At 41.5% G+C, this 14495-nt stretch overlaps 1 protein-coding gene across 1 annotated transcript in view; it reads right to left on the bottom strand.

Moving 5' to 3' along the window:
- The window catches only part of LOC126234302 (EF-hand domain-containing family member C2-like), a 240230-nt gene that overhangs the window by 132153 nt on the left and 93582 nt on the right, over window positions 1–14495 (bottom strand). The window contains exons 4-5 of the mRNA XM_049942988.1: window positions 11073–11296; window positions 6517–6765 (exon numbers count right to left, since the gene is read on the bottom strand). Coding sequence (XP_049798945.1) covers window positions 6517–6765; window positions 11073–11296 — 473 coding nt within the window. The remainder of the gene's footprint in view (window positions 1–6516; window positions 6766–11072; window positions 11297–14495) is intronic.

The following is a 14495-nucleotide window of genomic DNA, read 5'->3' as shown; positions in this document are numbered from 1 at the left end:
TAATAAACACTTACTACCGTCAATAGACGGGCGTTTACGTGAAAATATTGATGTGACTGTACGAAGGGAAAAGCATGCAAAACATTTAAATATAGACGTCGGAAGTGGAGAGGAATATGCAATACCTAAATCATGCATTTAGCAGGAAGCGAAAAACACACCAATCATTTGGATGTATTCTGACACTCGTGGCGTAAAAGTACCTGTTTCAAATTATTTAAGTAAACACCCAGGATTATTAGAACTCTCTTCTATTATGTTTGATGACAATCTGTGGGAAATGTTTGTTGTTGTTGTTGTTGTGGTCTTCAGTCCTGAGACTGGTTTGATGCAGCTCTCCATGCTACTCTATCCTGTGCAAGCTTCTTCATCTCCCAGTACCTACTGCAACATACATCCTTCTGAATCTGCTTAGTGTATTCATCTCTTGGTCTCCCTCTACGATTTTTACCCTCCACGCTGCCCTTCAATGCTAAATTTGTGATCCCTTGATGCCTCAAAACATGTCCTACCAACCGATCCCTTCTTCTAGTCAAGTTGTGCCACAAACTTCTCTTCTCCCCAATCCTATTCAGTACTTCCTCATTAGTTATATGATCTACCCATCTAATCTTCAGCATTCTTCTGTAGCACCACATTTCGAAAGCTTCTATTCTCTTCTTGTCCAAACTGGTTATCGTCCATGTTTCACTACCATACATGGCTACACTCCATACAAATACTTTCAGAAACGACTTCCTGACAAATCTATACTCGATGTTAACAAATTTCTCTTCTTCAGAAACGCTTTCCTTGCCATTGCCAGTCTACATTTTATATCCTCTCTAATTCGACCATCATCAGTTATTTTGCTCCCCAAATAGCAAAACTCCTTTACTACTTTAAGTGTCACATTTCCTAATCTAATTCCCTCAGCATCACCCGATTTAATTTGACTACATTCCATTATCCTCGTTTTGCTTTTTTTGACGTTCATCTTATATCCTCCCTTCAAGACACTGTCCATTCCGTTCAACTGCTCTTCCAAGTCCTTTGCTGTCTCTGACAGAATTACAATGTCATCGGCGAACCTCAAAGTTTTTACTTCTTCTCCATGAATTTTAATACCTACTCCGAATTTTTCTTTTGTTTCCTTTACTGCTTGCTCAATATACAGATTGAATAACATCGGGGAGAGGCTACAACCCTGTCTCACTCCTTTCCCAACCACTGCTTCCCTTTCATGCCCCTCGACTCTTATAACTGCCATCTGGTTTCTGTACAAATTGTAAATAGCCTTTCGCTCCTTGTATTTTACCCCTGCCACCTTCAGAATTTGAAAGAGGGTATTCCAGTTAACGTTGTCAAAAGCTTTCTCTAAGTCTACAAATGCTAGAAACGTAGGTTTGCCTTTTCTTAATCTTTCTTCTAAGATAAGTCGTAAGGTTAGTATTGCCTCACGTGTTCCAACATTTCTACGGAATCCAAACTGATCTTCCCCGAGGTCCGCTTCTACCAGTTTTTCCATTCGTCTGTAAAGAATTCGTGTTAGTATTTTGCAGCTGTGACTTATTAAACTGATAGTTCGGTAATTTTCACATCTGTCAACACCAGCTTTCTTTGGGATTGGAATTATTATATTCTTCTTGAAGTCTGTGGGTATTTCGCCTGTCTCATACATCTTGCTCACCTGATGGTAGAGTTTTGTCATGACTGGCTCTCCCAAGGCCATCAGTAGTTCTAATGGAATGTTGTCTACTCCCGGGGCCTTGTTTCGACTCAGGTCTTTCAGTGCTCTGTCAAACTCTTCACGCAGTATCTTATCTCCCATTTCATCTTCATCTACATTTCCATAATATTGTCCTCAAGTACATCGCCCTTGTATAAACCCTCTATATACTCCTTCCACCTTTCTGCCTTCCCTTCTTTGCTTAGAACTGGGTTGCCATCTGAGCTCTTGATATTCATACAAGTGGTTCTCTTCTCTCCAAAGGTCTCTTTAATTTTCCTGTAGGCAGTATCTATCTTACCCCTAGTGAGACAAGCCTCTACATCCTTACATTTGTCCTCTAGCCATCCCTGCTTAGCCATTTTGCACTTCCTGTCGATCTCATTTTTGAGACGTTTGTATTCCTTTTTGCCTGCTTCATTTACTGCATTTTTATATTTTCTCCTTTCATCAATTAAATTCAATATTTCTTCTGTTACCCAAGGATTTCTATTAGCCGTCGTCTTTTTACCTACTTGATCCTCTGCTGCCTTCACTACTTCATCCCTCAAAGCTACCCATTCTTCTTCTACTGTTTTTCTTTCCCCCATTCTTGTCAATTTTTCCCTTATGCTCTCCCTGAAACTCTGTAAAAACTCTGGTTTAGTCAGTTTATCCATGTGCCATCTCCTTAGATCCCCACCTTTATGCAGTTTCTTCAGTTTTAATCTACAGTTCATAACCAATAGATTGTGGTCAGAATCCACATCTGCCCCTGGAAATGTCTTACAATTTAAAACCTGGTTCCTAAATCTCTGTCTTACCATTATATAATCTATCTGATACCTTTTAGTATCTCCAGGATTCTTCCAGGTATACAACCTTCTTTTATGATTCTTGAACCAAGTGTTAGCTATGATTAAGTTATGCTCTGTGCAAAATTCTACAAGGCGGCTTCCTCTTTCATTTCTTCCCCCCAATCCATATTCACCTACTATGTTTCCTTCTCTCCATTTTCCTACTGACGAATTCCAGTCACCCATGACTATTAAATTTTCGTCTCCCTTCACTACCTGAATAATTTCTTTTATCTCGTCATACATTTCATCAATTTCTTCATCATCTGCAGAGCTAGTTGGCATATAAACTTGTACTACTGTAGTAGGCATGGGCTTTGTGTCTATCTTGGCCACAATAATGCGTTCACTATGCTGTTTGTAGTAGCTAACCTGCACTCCTATTTTTTATTCATTATTAAACCTACTCCTGCATTACCCCTATTTGATTTTGTATTTATAACCCTGTAATCACCTGACCAAAAGTCTTGTTCCTCCTGCCACCGAACTTCACTAATTCCCACTATATCTAACTTTAACCAATCCATTTCCCTTTTTAAATTTTCTAACCTACCTGCCCGATTAAGGGATCTGACATTCCACGCTCCGATCCGTAGAACACCAGTTTTCTTCCTCCTGATAACGACGTCCTCTTGAGTAGTCCCCGCCCGGAGATCCGAATGGGGGACTATTTTACCTCCGGAATATTTTACCCAAGAGGACGCCGTCATCATTTAATCATACAATAAAGCTGTATGATTAAATGTTTGTTATGGAAACAAATCTCTTCGCCTGTCAGATGACAGACAACGAAAGGAAGAAACGGAAAGTGAACGACACTTGTAATCCTGTTACTTTTGACGAAATGAAGGCCTACTATGCACCGTGCATTTTAATGGTGTAAGTCAGAAAACCAAATATCCAAATCCTACGTAAAAGATTTAAACAAATTTCCAGAATCTTGCATATTGGTAACAAGAAAACTGCTAACAGTACTGACCGACTTCGAAAGGTAAGACCTTTCATGAACTTTTGGAATGAGAAATTTACATACCAGATGAAAATATCAGTATAGACGAATCCTTTCTGAAATATAAAGGGCGTTTAGCATACAAACAACTTAATCGGTCGAAAAGAACGCGATTATTGTTACGGTTTCAAAATAGACACTGGCCAGGATAGAACTGATAGGAATAATAGAGCATCACCGAATGTTGTCATGGACTTGTCATAATCCATACTGAACAATATACTTTGTTTCTTGACAAGTGGTACTACTCCCTCGACCTCTTTTTTAATATTACAGCAGGAAAAGACAGATATTATCGGGACAAAATATGCCAAAAATATTAAAAAACAAATTTTAAAGAAAGGAAAATATTTATGTAGTAGCTGTAATAATTTGTTGGCCCTAAGATGGAAAGACAATCGTGACGTGTACATGACATCAACAAAGCAAGAAGGTAGAAAGGGTTTAACACATAGACGAACAGATTAGGAAACCAGTGAAGCCCAAATGCGTCCTCGAATACAATAAGGGAATGGGTGGAATTTATTGTCAAAATTATTATTTATATTATCTGTAAAAAAATACACTGTCAAAGAAAGGAAAAACATGTTGACTACCGAATAAATATGGTAGAGGTAATTTCAAAAAATGTCGAACTACCGGACTGCGAAAAACGTGGAAAACCTTCTTCAATTCCAAGCGAAATATTAGGCCCATTCACCAAACATGTCTATCCGGTGCCTAAGAAAAAAAAGCACTCAACAAGGATGTGCGAATTTGCATGAAACACAAAGTACGAAGTGAAACAACATGGGATTGCACTGGGCGTTAAGTGGCTTTATGTCTACAACAATGCTACCGAAAATACCACAACATGCAGGAGTACTAATTTGTAGAGTTGTGGGTATTTTCCTATTAGAAATTCGTTCTAGTTGAGTATTTCTTCCCGTAATTACATGTTTTGTTGACAGTATATACGTTGAGGAATCGTGCTATTACATTCCTTCTACAGGAGTCACACCTGAAGATGCCCAAGAAAACTATAATTTCTGTTAAAGTAGTGTTTGTGTATAGGAACCCCCATTTTTATTACATATTAGTGTATCACGTAAAGAAATATGAATGTTTTAGTTGGACCACTTTTTTCGCTTTATGATAAATGGCACTGTAATAGTCACAAACGTATAAGTACGTGGTATCACGTAACATTCAGCCAATGCGGACGGTATTTGCTTCGTGATACATTACCTGTGTTAAAGTGGACCGGTCACCAATTGCGGAAAAGGTCGATATCGTGTTGATGTATGGCTATTGTGATCAAAATGCCGAACGGGCGTGTGCTATGTATGCTGTTCGGTATCCTGGACGACATCATCCAAGTGTCCGGACCGTTCGCCGGATAGTTACGTTATTTAAGGAAACAGGAAGTGTTCAGCCACATGTGAAACGTCAACCACGACATGCAACAAATTATGATGCCCAAGTAGGTGTTTTAGCTGCTGTCGCGGCTAATCCGCACATCAGTAGCAGACAAACTGCGTGAGACTCGGGAATCTCAAAAACGTCGGTGTTGAGAATGCTACATCAACGTCGATTGCACCTGTACCATATTTCTATGCAACAGGAATTACATGGCGACGACTTTGAACGTCGTGTACAACTCTGCCACTGGGCACAAGAGAAATTACGGGATGCTGACAAATTTTCTTCACGCGTTCTATTTAGCGACGAAGCGTCATTCACCAACAGCGTTAACGTAAACCGGCATAATATGCACTATTGGGCAACGGAAAATCCACGATGGCTGCGACAAGTGGAACATCAACGACCTTGGCGGGTTAATGTATGGAGCGGCATTATGGGAGGATGGATAATTGGCCCCCATTTTATCGATGGCAATCTAAATGGTGCAATGTGTACTGATTTCCTACGTAATGTTCTACCGATGTTACTACAAGATGTTTCACTGCATGACAGAATGACGATGTACTTCCAACATGATGGATGTCCGGCACATAGCTCGCACTCGGTTGAAGCGGTATTGAATAGCATATTTCATGACAGGTGGATTGGTCGTCGAAGCACCATACCATGGCCCGCACGTTCACCGGATCTGACGTCCCCGGATTTCTTTCTGTGGGGAGAGTTGAAGGATATTTGCTATCGTGATCCACCGACAACGCCTGACAACATGCGTCAGCGCATTGTCAATGCATGTGCGAACATTACGGAAGGCGAATTACTCGCTGTTGAGAGGAATGTCGTTACACGTATTGCCAAATGCTTTGAGGTTGATGGACATCATTTTGAGCATTTATTGCATTAATGTAGTATTTACAGGTAATCACGCTGTAACAGCATGCGTTCTCAGAAATGATAAGTTCACAAAGGTACATGTATCACATTGGAACAACCGAAATAAAATGTTCAAACGTACCTACGTTCTGTATTTTAGTTTAAAAAACCTACCTGTTACCAAGTGTTCGTCTAAAATTGTGAGCCATATGTTTGTGACTATTACAGCGCCATCTATCACAAAGCGAAAAAAGTGGTCCAACTAAAACATTCATATTTCTTTACGTACTACACGAATATGTAATAAAAAATGGGGGTTCCTATTTTAAAAAAAACGCAGTTGATATCCGTTTGACTTGTGGCATCGCCATCTAGCGGGCCAATCATAGCGCCATCTGGTTTCCCCCTTCAGGCTAGACAAGTTTCGTTCTTTGTAGTTTTTTCGTTTGAAGCTTATTTCGTGAGATATTTGGCCTGGTCACGATCAATGGACCACCCTGTATATATAGCCACAAGAACAGTATCCCGTGAAAAAATATCGTACAGCTACGTCATAGCATCTACATGTCAGCTTGTAGTGAGTTGTCTCGCACTGCTGGGGCGCGGATATCGTCGAATTAAATGGTACGGCATGGGACAAACTAGTGGCGCTGCGTGGCTCGGCGTGTAGCGCAGAGAACTGGGCACACCTTGGGCAGCTTCCCCCGGCGGCAGAACATGAAGCCCGAGTCGCGGCCGGAGTTGGGCGGCACGTGCTCCTTGATGGCGATCGTGTCGTCCGCCAGGAAGTACTGCAGCTCGAGCCGGTGCAGCATGCCGTGCTCGCTCTCCCTGTCGTCCCAGTAGCCGTAGAAGCGCAGCACCTTGCGGTCCAGAGACAGGAACTGCCCGCGAGTGTCTATCGTGCGGTTCGGTTTCTTCGCCAGCCGCGTGTCCGTCTGCAAGCAACAGCACAGCGCCACGTCAAGAACGTAAGCTTCACAGAATAGAGCCTCCTGAGCCATGAAAAAAAAAAAGACTGCTCTAACGAACAGTACTTCAAAAGCTGGAAAAAATTAAGAAAATCATCAATCATTTTCTGTAGTATCAGGGTATCCCATCTACCCTAAGCATCAAGTAAAGCTTTCTTATAATTTATTTAGTGGCTTTCTGGACGTGCCTATACAGCCCTCTCAACGGTGGAATATCAATTACTACGATACGAACATAAGGACGTCACAACACCCACTCCACGAGCGGAAAAATCTCCGATCCTACCTGGAACCGAACCCAAGCTCCATAGGATAACAATCCGGCTGCAAATACAGAGGCGGAGGCTAGTATTTTCACCTACGGCTGTTTGTTCTGCGCAGCTGAAAGTTCTCAAAAGCGCTTCCAGGTGTCAGGGATTTTCTTAAGTTGACTTGACTGTTGGAGTGTCTTACGAGGTGAAGGCGGCAAGTGCCATCAGCCAGTTTCCCAGGAAATTCGCTCAGTGGAAGAGCATTCAAAATAAGCGTACGCTTATTTCGGCTTATCCGTAGAAACTCGACCATTTCTGAAAAAAAAAATGACGGTCGGAGTTTTCTAAGTATGCGTTTTACCGCACGATATCCATAGACGAAATGGTGGCACAGCGGTTATTGTTTTCAATTATCTACCCACGTCGGTAAAAGATAGCTACACGAATGTTTATCATCAAATTAGAGGATAAAACTGGATTTCACAGTACGTGTCACACATTTATTATATTATATATGTGTGTGTAGTATGTTGACGGGCTACAATCTTTTTAAAGCCTAATATTCCGATATATCATACTCATATACATTCTTAAATTCTCATATTTTATTCATATGTTTGTTGTTCACGAAGATTTTGTGCCTTTCCCTGGATAATACCGGTCGTAGAAACATTAGAAACACAATCATCTTGGGGTTGAAGCTCTTTTCTTCCGTGTTTGCTTTAACAACACGTATGTTTTTGGATAGGATCCGCCTTTAGCAAAACACAATTTTGTTTTTTAACCCAAACATGTTTCACTGCAGTTGCAGTATCTTCAGTGGGATTTTATTTTTCATCTGTTAAAGATAAAGTGTGTTCTTTGCCGTATGTATACATGTAGCTATTAGTTTTTAAACCGTAATTATAGGTATCTGTAGCTATTAGTTTTTAAATCGTAATTACAGATATCTGTAATTACGATTTAAAATCTAATAGCTACATGTATACAAACAGCAAAGAACACTATTTATCTTTAACAATGTAAAATAAAAGCTCACTGAAGATGCTGCAACTGCAGTGAAACATGTTTGGGTTAAAAAACATAATTGTGTTTTGCTAAAGGCGACCCTATCCAAAAACATACGTATTCGAAACATAGATATTCCGAACACGTCGATCATCGTGCGAAGGCAGTTTCCCCACAGTGAGATTTCTTCATACGATTCTTAGTCGTTAAAGATATGTCGTTAAAATTGGTGAAGATGTCGGACACTGGAAATAATTTCGTGGCAAACCATGCACTTTTCTGAAAACGCGCTTACAACTGATTAGGACTCAAGATACACAACAGGAATTTCACCAAAAACAATTTCAAATAATTTTCTCATTCTTGTTTTTTAAATTCATTCATCTGACATACAGTTAACAGGTGAATGACAATATTATATCAATATATACTGGAAAACAGTCGTTTAGTAATTAGTGGATATATAAACGAAAACCAAAAATAAAAGTAGTAATCGGGTTCGAACACGGGGCGCAAAATTAATAAGCCGCGACGCTAATCACTGTGCCACCGTTTCCTCTGAGAGTATCGCTGGAAAAAGGCACATAAATTATTTGGAAAATACCTCGAAAACTTTGACGGTCGATTATCTATTGATAAGCCGAGACACACGTTCTCTTATTTTAACTCCTCTTCCACTGAGCGAAGTTTCTGGAAAATCGGGCTATGACACCTGCCGTGTTCTCTTCGTTAGTAGTAAAAATAGATGTAATGTAATTTTTTCATGTATCTAATTATTTCTGACGTCATACCTCTGGAACTGTGTCGTACAGTGGTATAGTTGTGTAGGTACATTTAACAGAATATGTGAATAGTGTCTGAAAATCGCGTTGCGAATAGATTTAGTAGCAAAGAAATAATAAATTTAAACATCATGCACAATCTGGTAGTTTTTCACGCATCTCAGCGTTTATGGCGTTATATTTCCTGAACTATGCGTGGGGTCATGATACAATTTTGTAGGTGCATTTAGCGGCTAAGTGGATACTGTCAGCAAAATTTTTGGCGAAAAGTGTAAATAGCACAAAAGTAATCAAATTAACAGTCATGCATGATGGGGCAGTTTTTAACTCATCCCATTGTTTATGACGTCATATCTCCTGAACTATGAGAGGTAGGAGGTTCTTACCCCCACAGCCACTGTTGCCTGACAGTAAGGGATATGTGTACCGACTTTGGTTGAAATTGGTCCAGTGGTTTAGGAGATGTGGAGTGTAGACATACATCAATTTTCACGATACACTACTGTTTGCAAATCGTGAAATACTTAGAACCAATGGTCTGCGCGCAACTCTGCAACAAAATCGCGCGGAATTTTCGACGGCAACAACACACCAAAAATACTTCGCCACAGTGGAATAATAAAAATCGAAAACGGGCGATAATGTAAAATGTATCTTGAAAATCATGTGAACAGCCGTCTGATGATGAACTTGCCAGTTCGAAACCGGTAACGGCGCTATTTACCTAAATAAATAGCAGTATTAATAGCGGCTGGTTGCTGTTTTCTTCTTTCTAAGAATTAACCTACAGGAATGATTGGTCCTTGGGAGGTGGACCTGTCGTTCCATAACACTGCAGCTTTTTCAGGGCATGCTGCTTCAACAGCGAGGCGTACGTGGAACCAGTGGATAGAAGAAGGAATTACAAAGTACCAACAGGGTATTGGACGACACAATATGATCACAGCGCGAGATGACGGCCATCTTATCATCTTGCGTAACAGACAGACAGCTTCATCCACAGTGTTGGTGTGACAGTGGGTCACTGCAACGGAAGTGGACAAGTCTGCATTGATGGTTCGACGCCGTCTTCTGCAGGCTGGACTGGTTGCATGCATGCAATTGCAACGGCTTCCGGTGACCAGAATCCACTAACACCGCAGACTGCGATGGGCAAGCGAACGCCGACATTGGCGTGCTGAGTGGAAAAAAGTAACGTTTCCGGGTGTGTCTTCCTTCAACTTGTCCCACAGTGATGGCCACATAATTATTCAGCGCCGTCGTTGTAGACGCAATCCAGTAGACTGTATAACTGGGCGATATGGCGTACAAATGCGAAGTGTGTTGGTTGGGGTACCATTGCCTGTAACACACATCTCGCCTTTACGTCTTGAGAGCAATCTGAACAGCTGCCGCTACATTAGGGAGGTTCTGCAACTAGCCCTCCTGCAGGCTTTTCCAATGCCATATTTCAACAAGACAACGCCCAGCTGCATGTGGTGAGGGATGTGCAAGCCTCCTTCAAAGAATGATGGTAGCACTGCATTACTCGCCTTGTCCGTTCGCCTGACATGTCACCCATCGAACATGTCTGGGATACGGTCGGTCAGCAAGTTTTTGCTTCAGGTCCTTCTGCAGCCACAGTTGATGTTTTGTGGACACGCTTACAAACCACATGGCAGAGTATTCCCCAGCAGCACATTCGGGCACTCTTTGATTCCACGCCATGAAGTGTAGCGACTCTGATTGCAGCACGTGGTGGCGCTACTCCATACTGAATTTCGAGTCGCAGTGCACATACAGGTCTGTAATGGTAATCATTTGTGTAGTGTCATGTCCCTAATCGGTGAAACAAATTTCATTGCGATCACATCTCTCGATCTTTGTGTTTCACTTTTTCCAAACAGTAGTGTACGTATGGACCCTATTATACCAAGTAAAGGTGTAAAGGTGTACACTTGCTCCGGTAATTATGTCTTACTGAAAAGAATAAGGTTTTACGGACAGAGTATTGGTGTATGAATTATTTGGCCTACTTTTTTTAAGTTTCTTTCTGCTAAAACTTAGTCATAAATACTTTCCCTTTAACTCCTCTGCTCTTTAGCTATGAGCGTTTCTTTACTGTCTGTACTGGGAAGTTGCCAGCACTACACCAATGAAAAGGAAATGGGTCACTGTTCCATTCTGATGAGTACTTGATAATAATTTCCTCTATGTTTGAGTGCAGGTGGCTCATTCCTTACGTGTTACTGACCTGCTCTCTGATGTTGGTGTACGGATCAATGGGTTGAGCGATGGCCTCTGGAACTGGAACGCCCATTCGGCTGAGAAAGGCGCGGGTGAAGGCGTCGCAGCTGGTGAGCTTGAAGACGCGCCCGAACAGCTCAATTTCGCGGCCGACGTTGAAGTCGAGAATGTCGTAGAACTCGTCGCTGTGCGGCGGCGGCCGCGGGATGCGCTGTCGGTTGATGAGTGTCCCTGGAGCATTAAGTTCACGTGGCGAGAAGGTTGTTGTGAGCTTACTTACATCGAATTCGATACATATATCCATTAGTCAGTTGAGCCAAATTTCAACAGTAGAACGATTCAAATTTATTTTGATAGCCTAAATTTTTAGATTTAAAGTATACAGGTAGGTACATTGTTATTAACTTAATTAGAGTATTCTTAAACCGGCCTTTGCTAGCAGTGTCCTCAGTCTGACTGACTTACGTTAGCTGAGGTCCACCCTCTCCCCTTTTTTGGTGGTGGTGACCCTGGACACTTCCACTGGAGACTTTGTCGTTTTGATTCTGGTTCGAAGTGATGACACCATGACTCACATTGTATACTTGTTTCGTCTATCTCCTTTCGTTCATCCTCCCTATATGTCCAACCCACCTCAACATACTTTTCTCAAAACTCGACACTACATCTTCTTTCATTCCACAACAATCCCTAAAATTAAAGTAATGACGTTTACTTAATGTTTTAAGTCTTCATTAAACTGAAGTTACGGTGAATAAAACTCGATATCGTAATTATTAATTATATTATTTATTGATAAAATTAAATTTTGAGGTATCCATACAATTAAATTATGACACTGATAGAAACATTTATGTGAACAATGGTCTTGCATCTCCTGGAAAAGTGTGCGAAGGTCAAATTTGTATGCTGTATCCTGTGTGTGTGTGTGTGTGTTGTGTGTGTGAGTGTGTGTATGTGTGTCTTTCTCTGTCTCTCTCTTTTTTTTTTACACGTGATTCTATGTTCTTACGAATAACTCGATTCCTCAATTTACTCTAGATAAGGTTCATGCTTGTACATGACTGTTCACTTGACTATATGTGACAATAATATTATTCCAGACGTTAAAAATCAGTGTGTTTTCCTTCTCCAGGTCTTTCAAAGCAGACCACCAAGGCTGTGAAGTAAGTCCACGTTTGTTCTTCTCCAGTATTTCTTTATCATAACGAAGACGTTCAAATTTCGAGCTACAGAATTAGTTTTTTTTATATCGAGCAATTGCATTTCAAAGTTGCCATTGCCATTATTAAAAGGAGAAAAATTGAATTCCGTTACAACAGCATTAAACGTTTTCTAACAAAGGCTAATGTTGCTTTGTTATTTCTACAGTGCTGAAATCTGTTGAGAAAAAGCTTCCCAGTGCAAATGTCGATATCAGAATTGTTTTCTTGGCGATGTTTCAACAGGCTTCGAAAGTGAATCAAAGTTTCTCTTTCACAGTCTTAAACAAAAAGAGATAATAAGTTTTCAAATGAAACAACTTGTTCTAACATTTAAAAATTCCCGTGTAGTTTACGATGTAGTCGATTTAAATCAGACGTAGTTTCTACCATGAAATAAACTATTTTGGTTCCAGTGATCGTTCGCTAGTATCGGATAATGAAGATTGTTCCCAAGGAGAAATGCTTTAATTTTTTAAATAAGGAAACGAAACGTTTCAAAACATGTCCTCTTGATGATCAATTATAAGGGGCGTTCAAAAAGAAATCAGCCGGAGGTATAATTACCGAAACCAGTACCTGTATGTTAGAAGTACTGACCCTGGCTGTTGAGACTCTTGTCCCACTGTGACACAAGGCGGAGAATGGCTGTCTCATAAAATTTTCGGGGCTGTGATGTTAACCAGTTCCGCATGTACAGCTGGACGTCGTCGTCCGAGATGAATCGTTCGCCCCTCAGAGCCTTTTTAAGGGGACCAAAAATGGCACAGGGAGAGAGGTCCGGACTGTATGGAGGGTGTCCGAGAACCTCCCATTTGAATTTCTGCAGGAGTGATGCGACTGTGTTGGCCGTATGAGATTTTGCATTGTCATGGAGCAGAATGACCCAGTGGGTGAGATTGCCTGGTCTTTTTGATTTGACCGTTTGCCGAAGGGTGATCAAGGTTTGCGAGTAACGCTGGGTATTCACTGTTGTCCATTGCCGCAGGAAGTGAATCAGTAGGGGGCCATTTGGTCAAAGAAGAACGTCAGCATAACCTTTCCTGCACTCGTGTGGATGGCCTTGGATTTTTTTGGTGGTGGTGACCCTGGACGCTTCCACTGGAGACGTTGTCGTTTTGATTCTGGTTCGAAGTGATGACACCATGACTCATCTCCAGCCACCACTCGTGCCAGGAACGCATTCCCTTCCCGAGCGTAGCGCTGCAGATGAACAATACAGTGGACCATTCGACATGCTTCCTCGTGTGGTTGAAGACTGTGGGGCACCCACTTGGCACACACTTTGCGCATGTACGGTCGTTCCTTCATGATGGTGTGAACACTTCCGACGCTCAATCCGACCATGGCGGCTATGGCTTTCACTGTCATTCGGCGGTCCTGGGTAATCAGTGCATCCACCGTGCATCATCGGATAACGACACCGGTCCTTCCCTGAAGCGGTTGTGCCAAACCTTAACCCTTGCAAGGGACATGCAGTGTTAGCTGTACACTTGTGACATTCGTCGATGGATGTCCGTTCCTCCTACTCCTTCCGCTGTCAGAAAACGAACAGCACCTCTCTGTTCTTATTTTGACGCCTCGATGCCACTGTGTGCAATGCGACCGGCAGCATTGGACGATTGATGCATGCCGCTGCTAGCTCTGTATAGTCACTTGACGTGCACGTGTGCCCTCTAGCGATGGGCTGTGAGCTTCCACGCTCTGGTTGGAACCACACCTCGTTACCACGCCACGATATTACCCTCCTTTCACCGGTTTGCGCATTCCAGACTCCGGCTCGTTTCTTTTTGAAAGCCCCTTATACCTTCTTATGCAGCAGAAGAGCTATGTACTCACTCTCCATTTCAGTTAAAAATTCTTTAAATTAGCGATGACTAACAGCTTTAGTTATTACGGAGTTAACAATCTTCATCACCAACTTCATGACTTTGCGAATTTCTTCTGGAAACGTTTGCACACAAAGCAATGGGAAGTAACTTTCTCATGATTTTATTTTATTTTATTTTATTTTTTTTATTTATTTATTTTTTTTTTTTTTTTGAAGTGCATCAGACCTATTTCTCACGCTGGTCATGCTTTTCTCCCCAACATTTGAAACCGAGGCAATTTTATTGAGTGTTCAGGATGGACGCTCGTCGACATAATAGGGTACTGTTCAGTTCTAAAATTAAGGATTGATTAAGACCTTAGGAATGCCCCTGTGTGAACACCTGTTATGTGGGACC

Source organism: Schistocerca nitens, chromosome 2 (genome assembly GCF_023898315.1).
Source record: "Schistocerca nitens isolate TAMUIC-IGC-003100 chromosome 2, iqSchNite1.1, whole genome shotgun sequence".
Classification (NCBI taxonomy): domain Eukaryota; kingdom Metazoa; phylum Arthropoda; class Insecta; order Orthoptera; family Acrididae; genus Schistocerca; species Schistocerca nitens.
The sequence above is the reverse complement of the archived record's forward strand: the minus strand, read 5'-3'. Positions and strand labels throughout refer to the sequence as shown.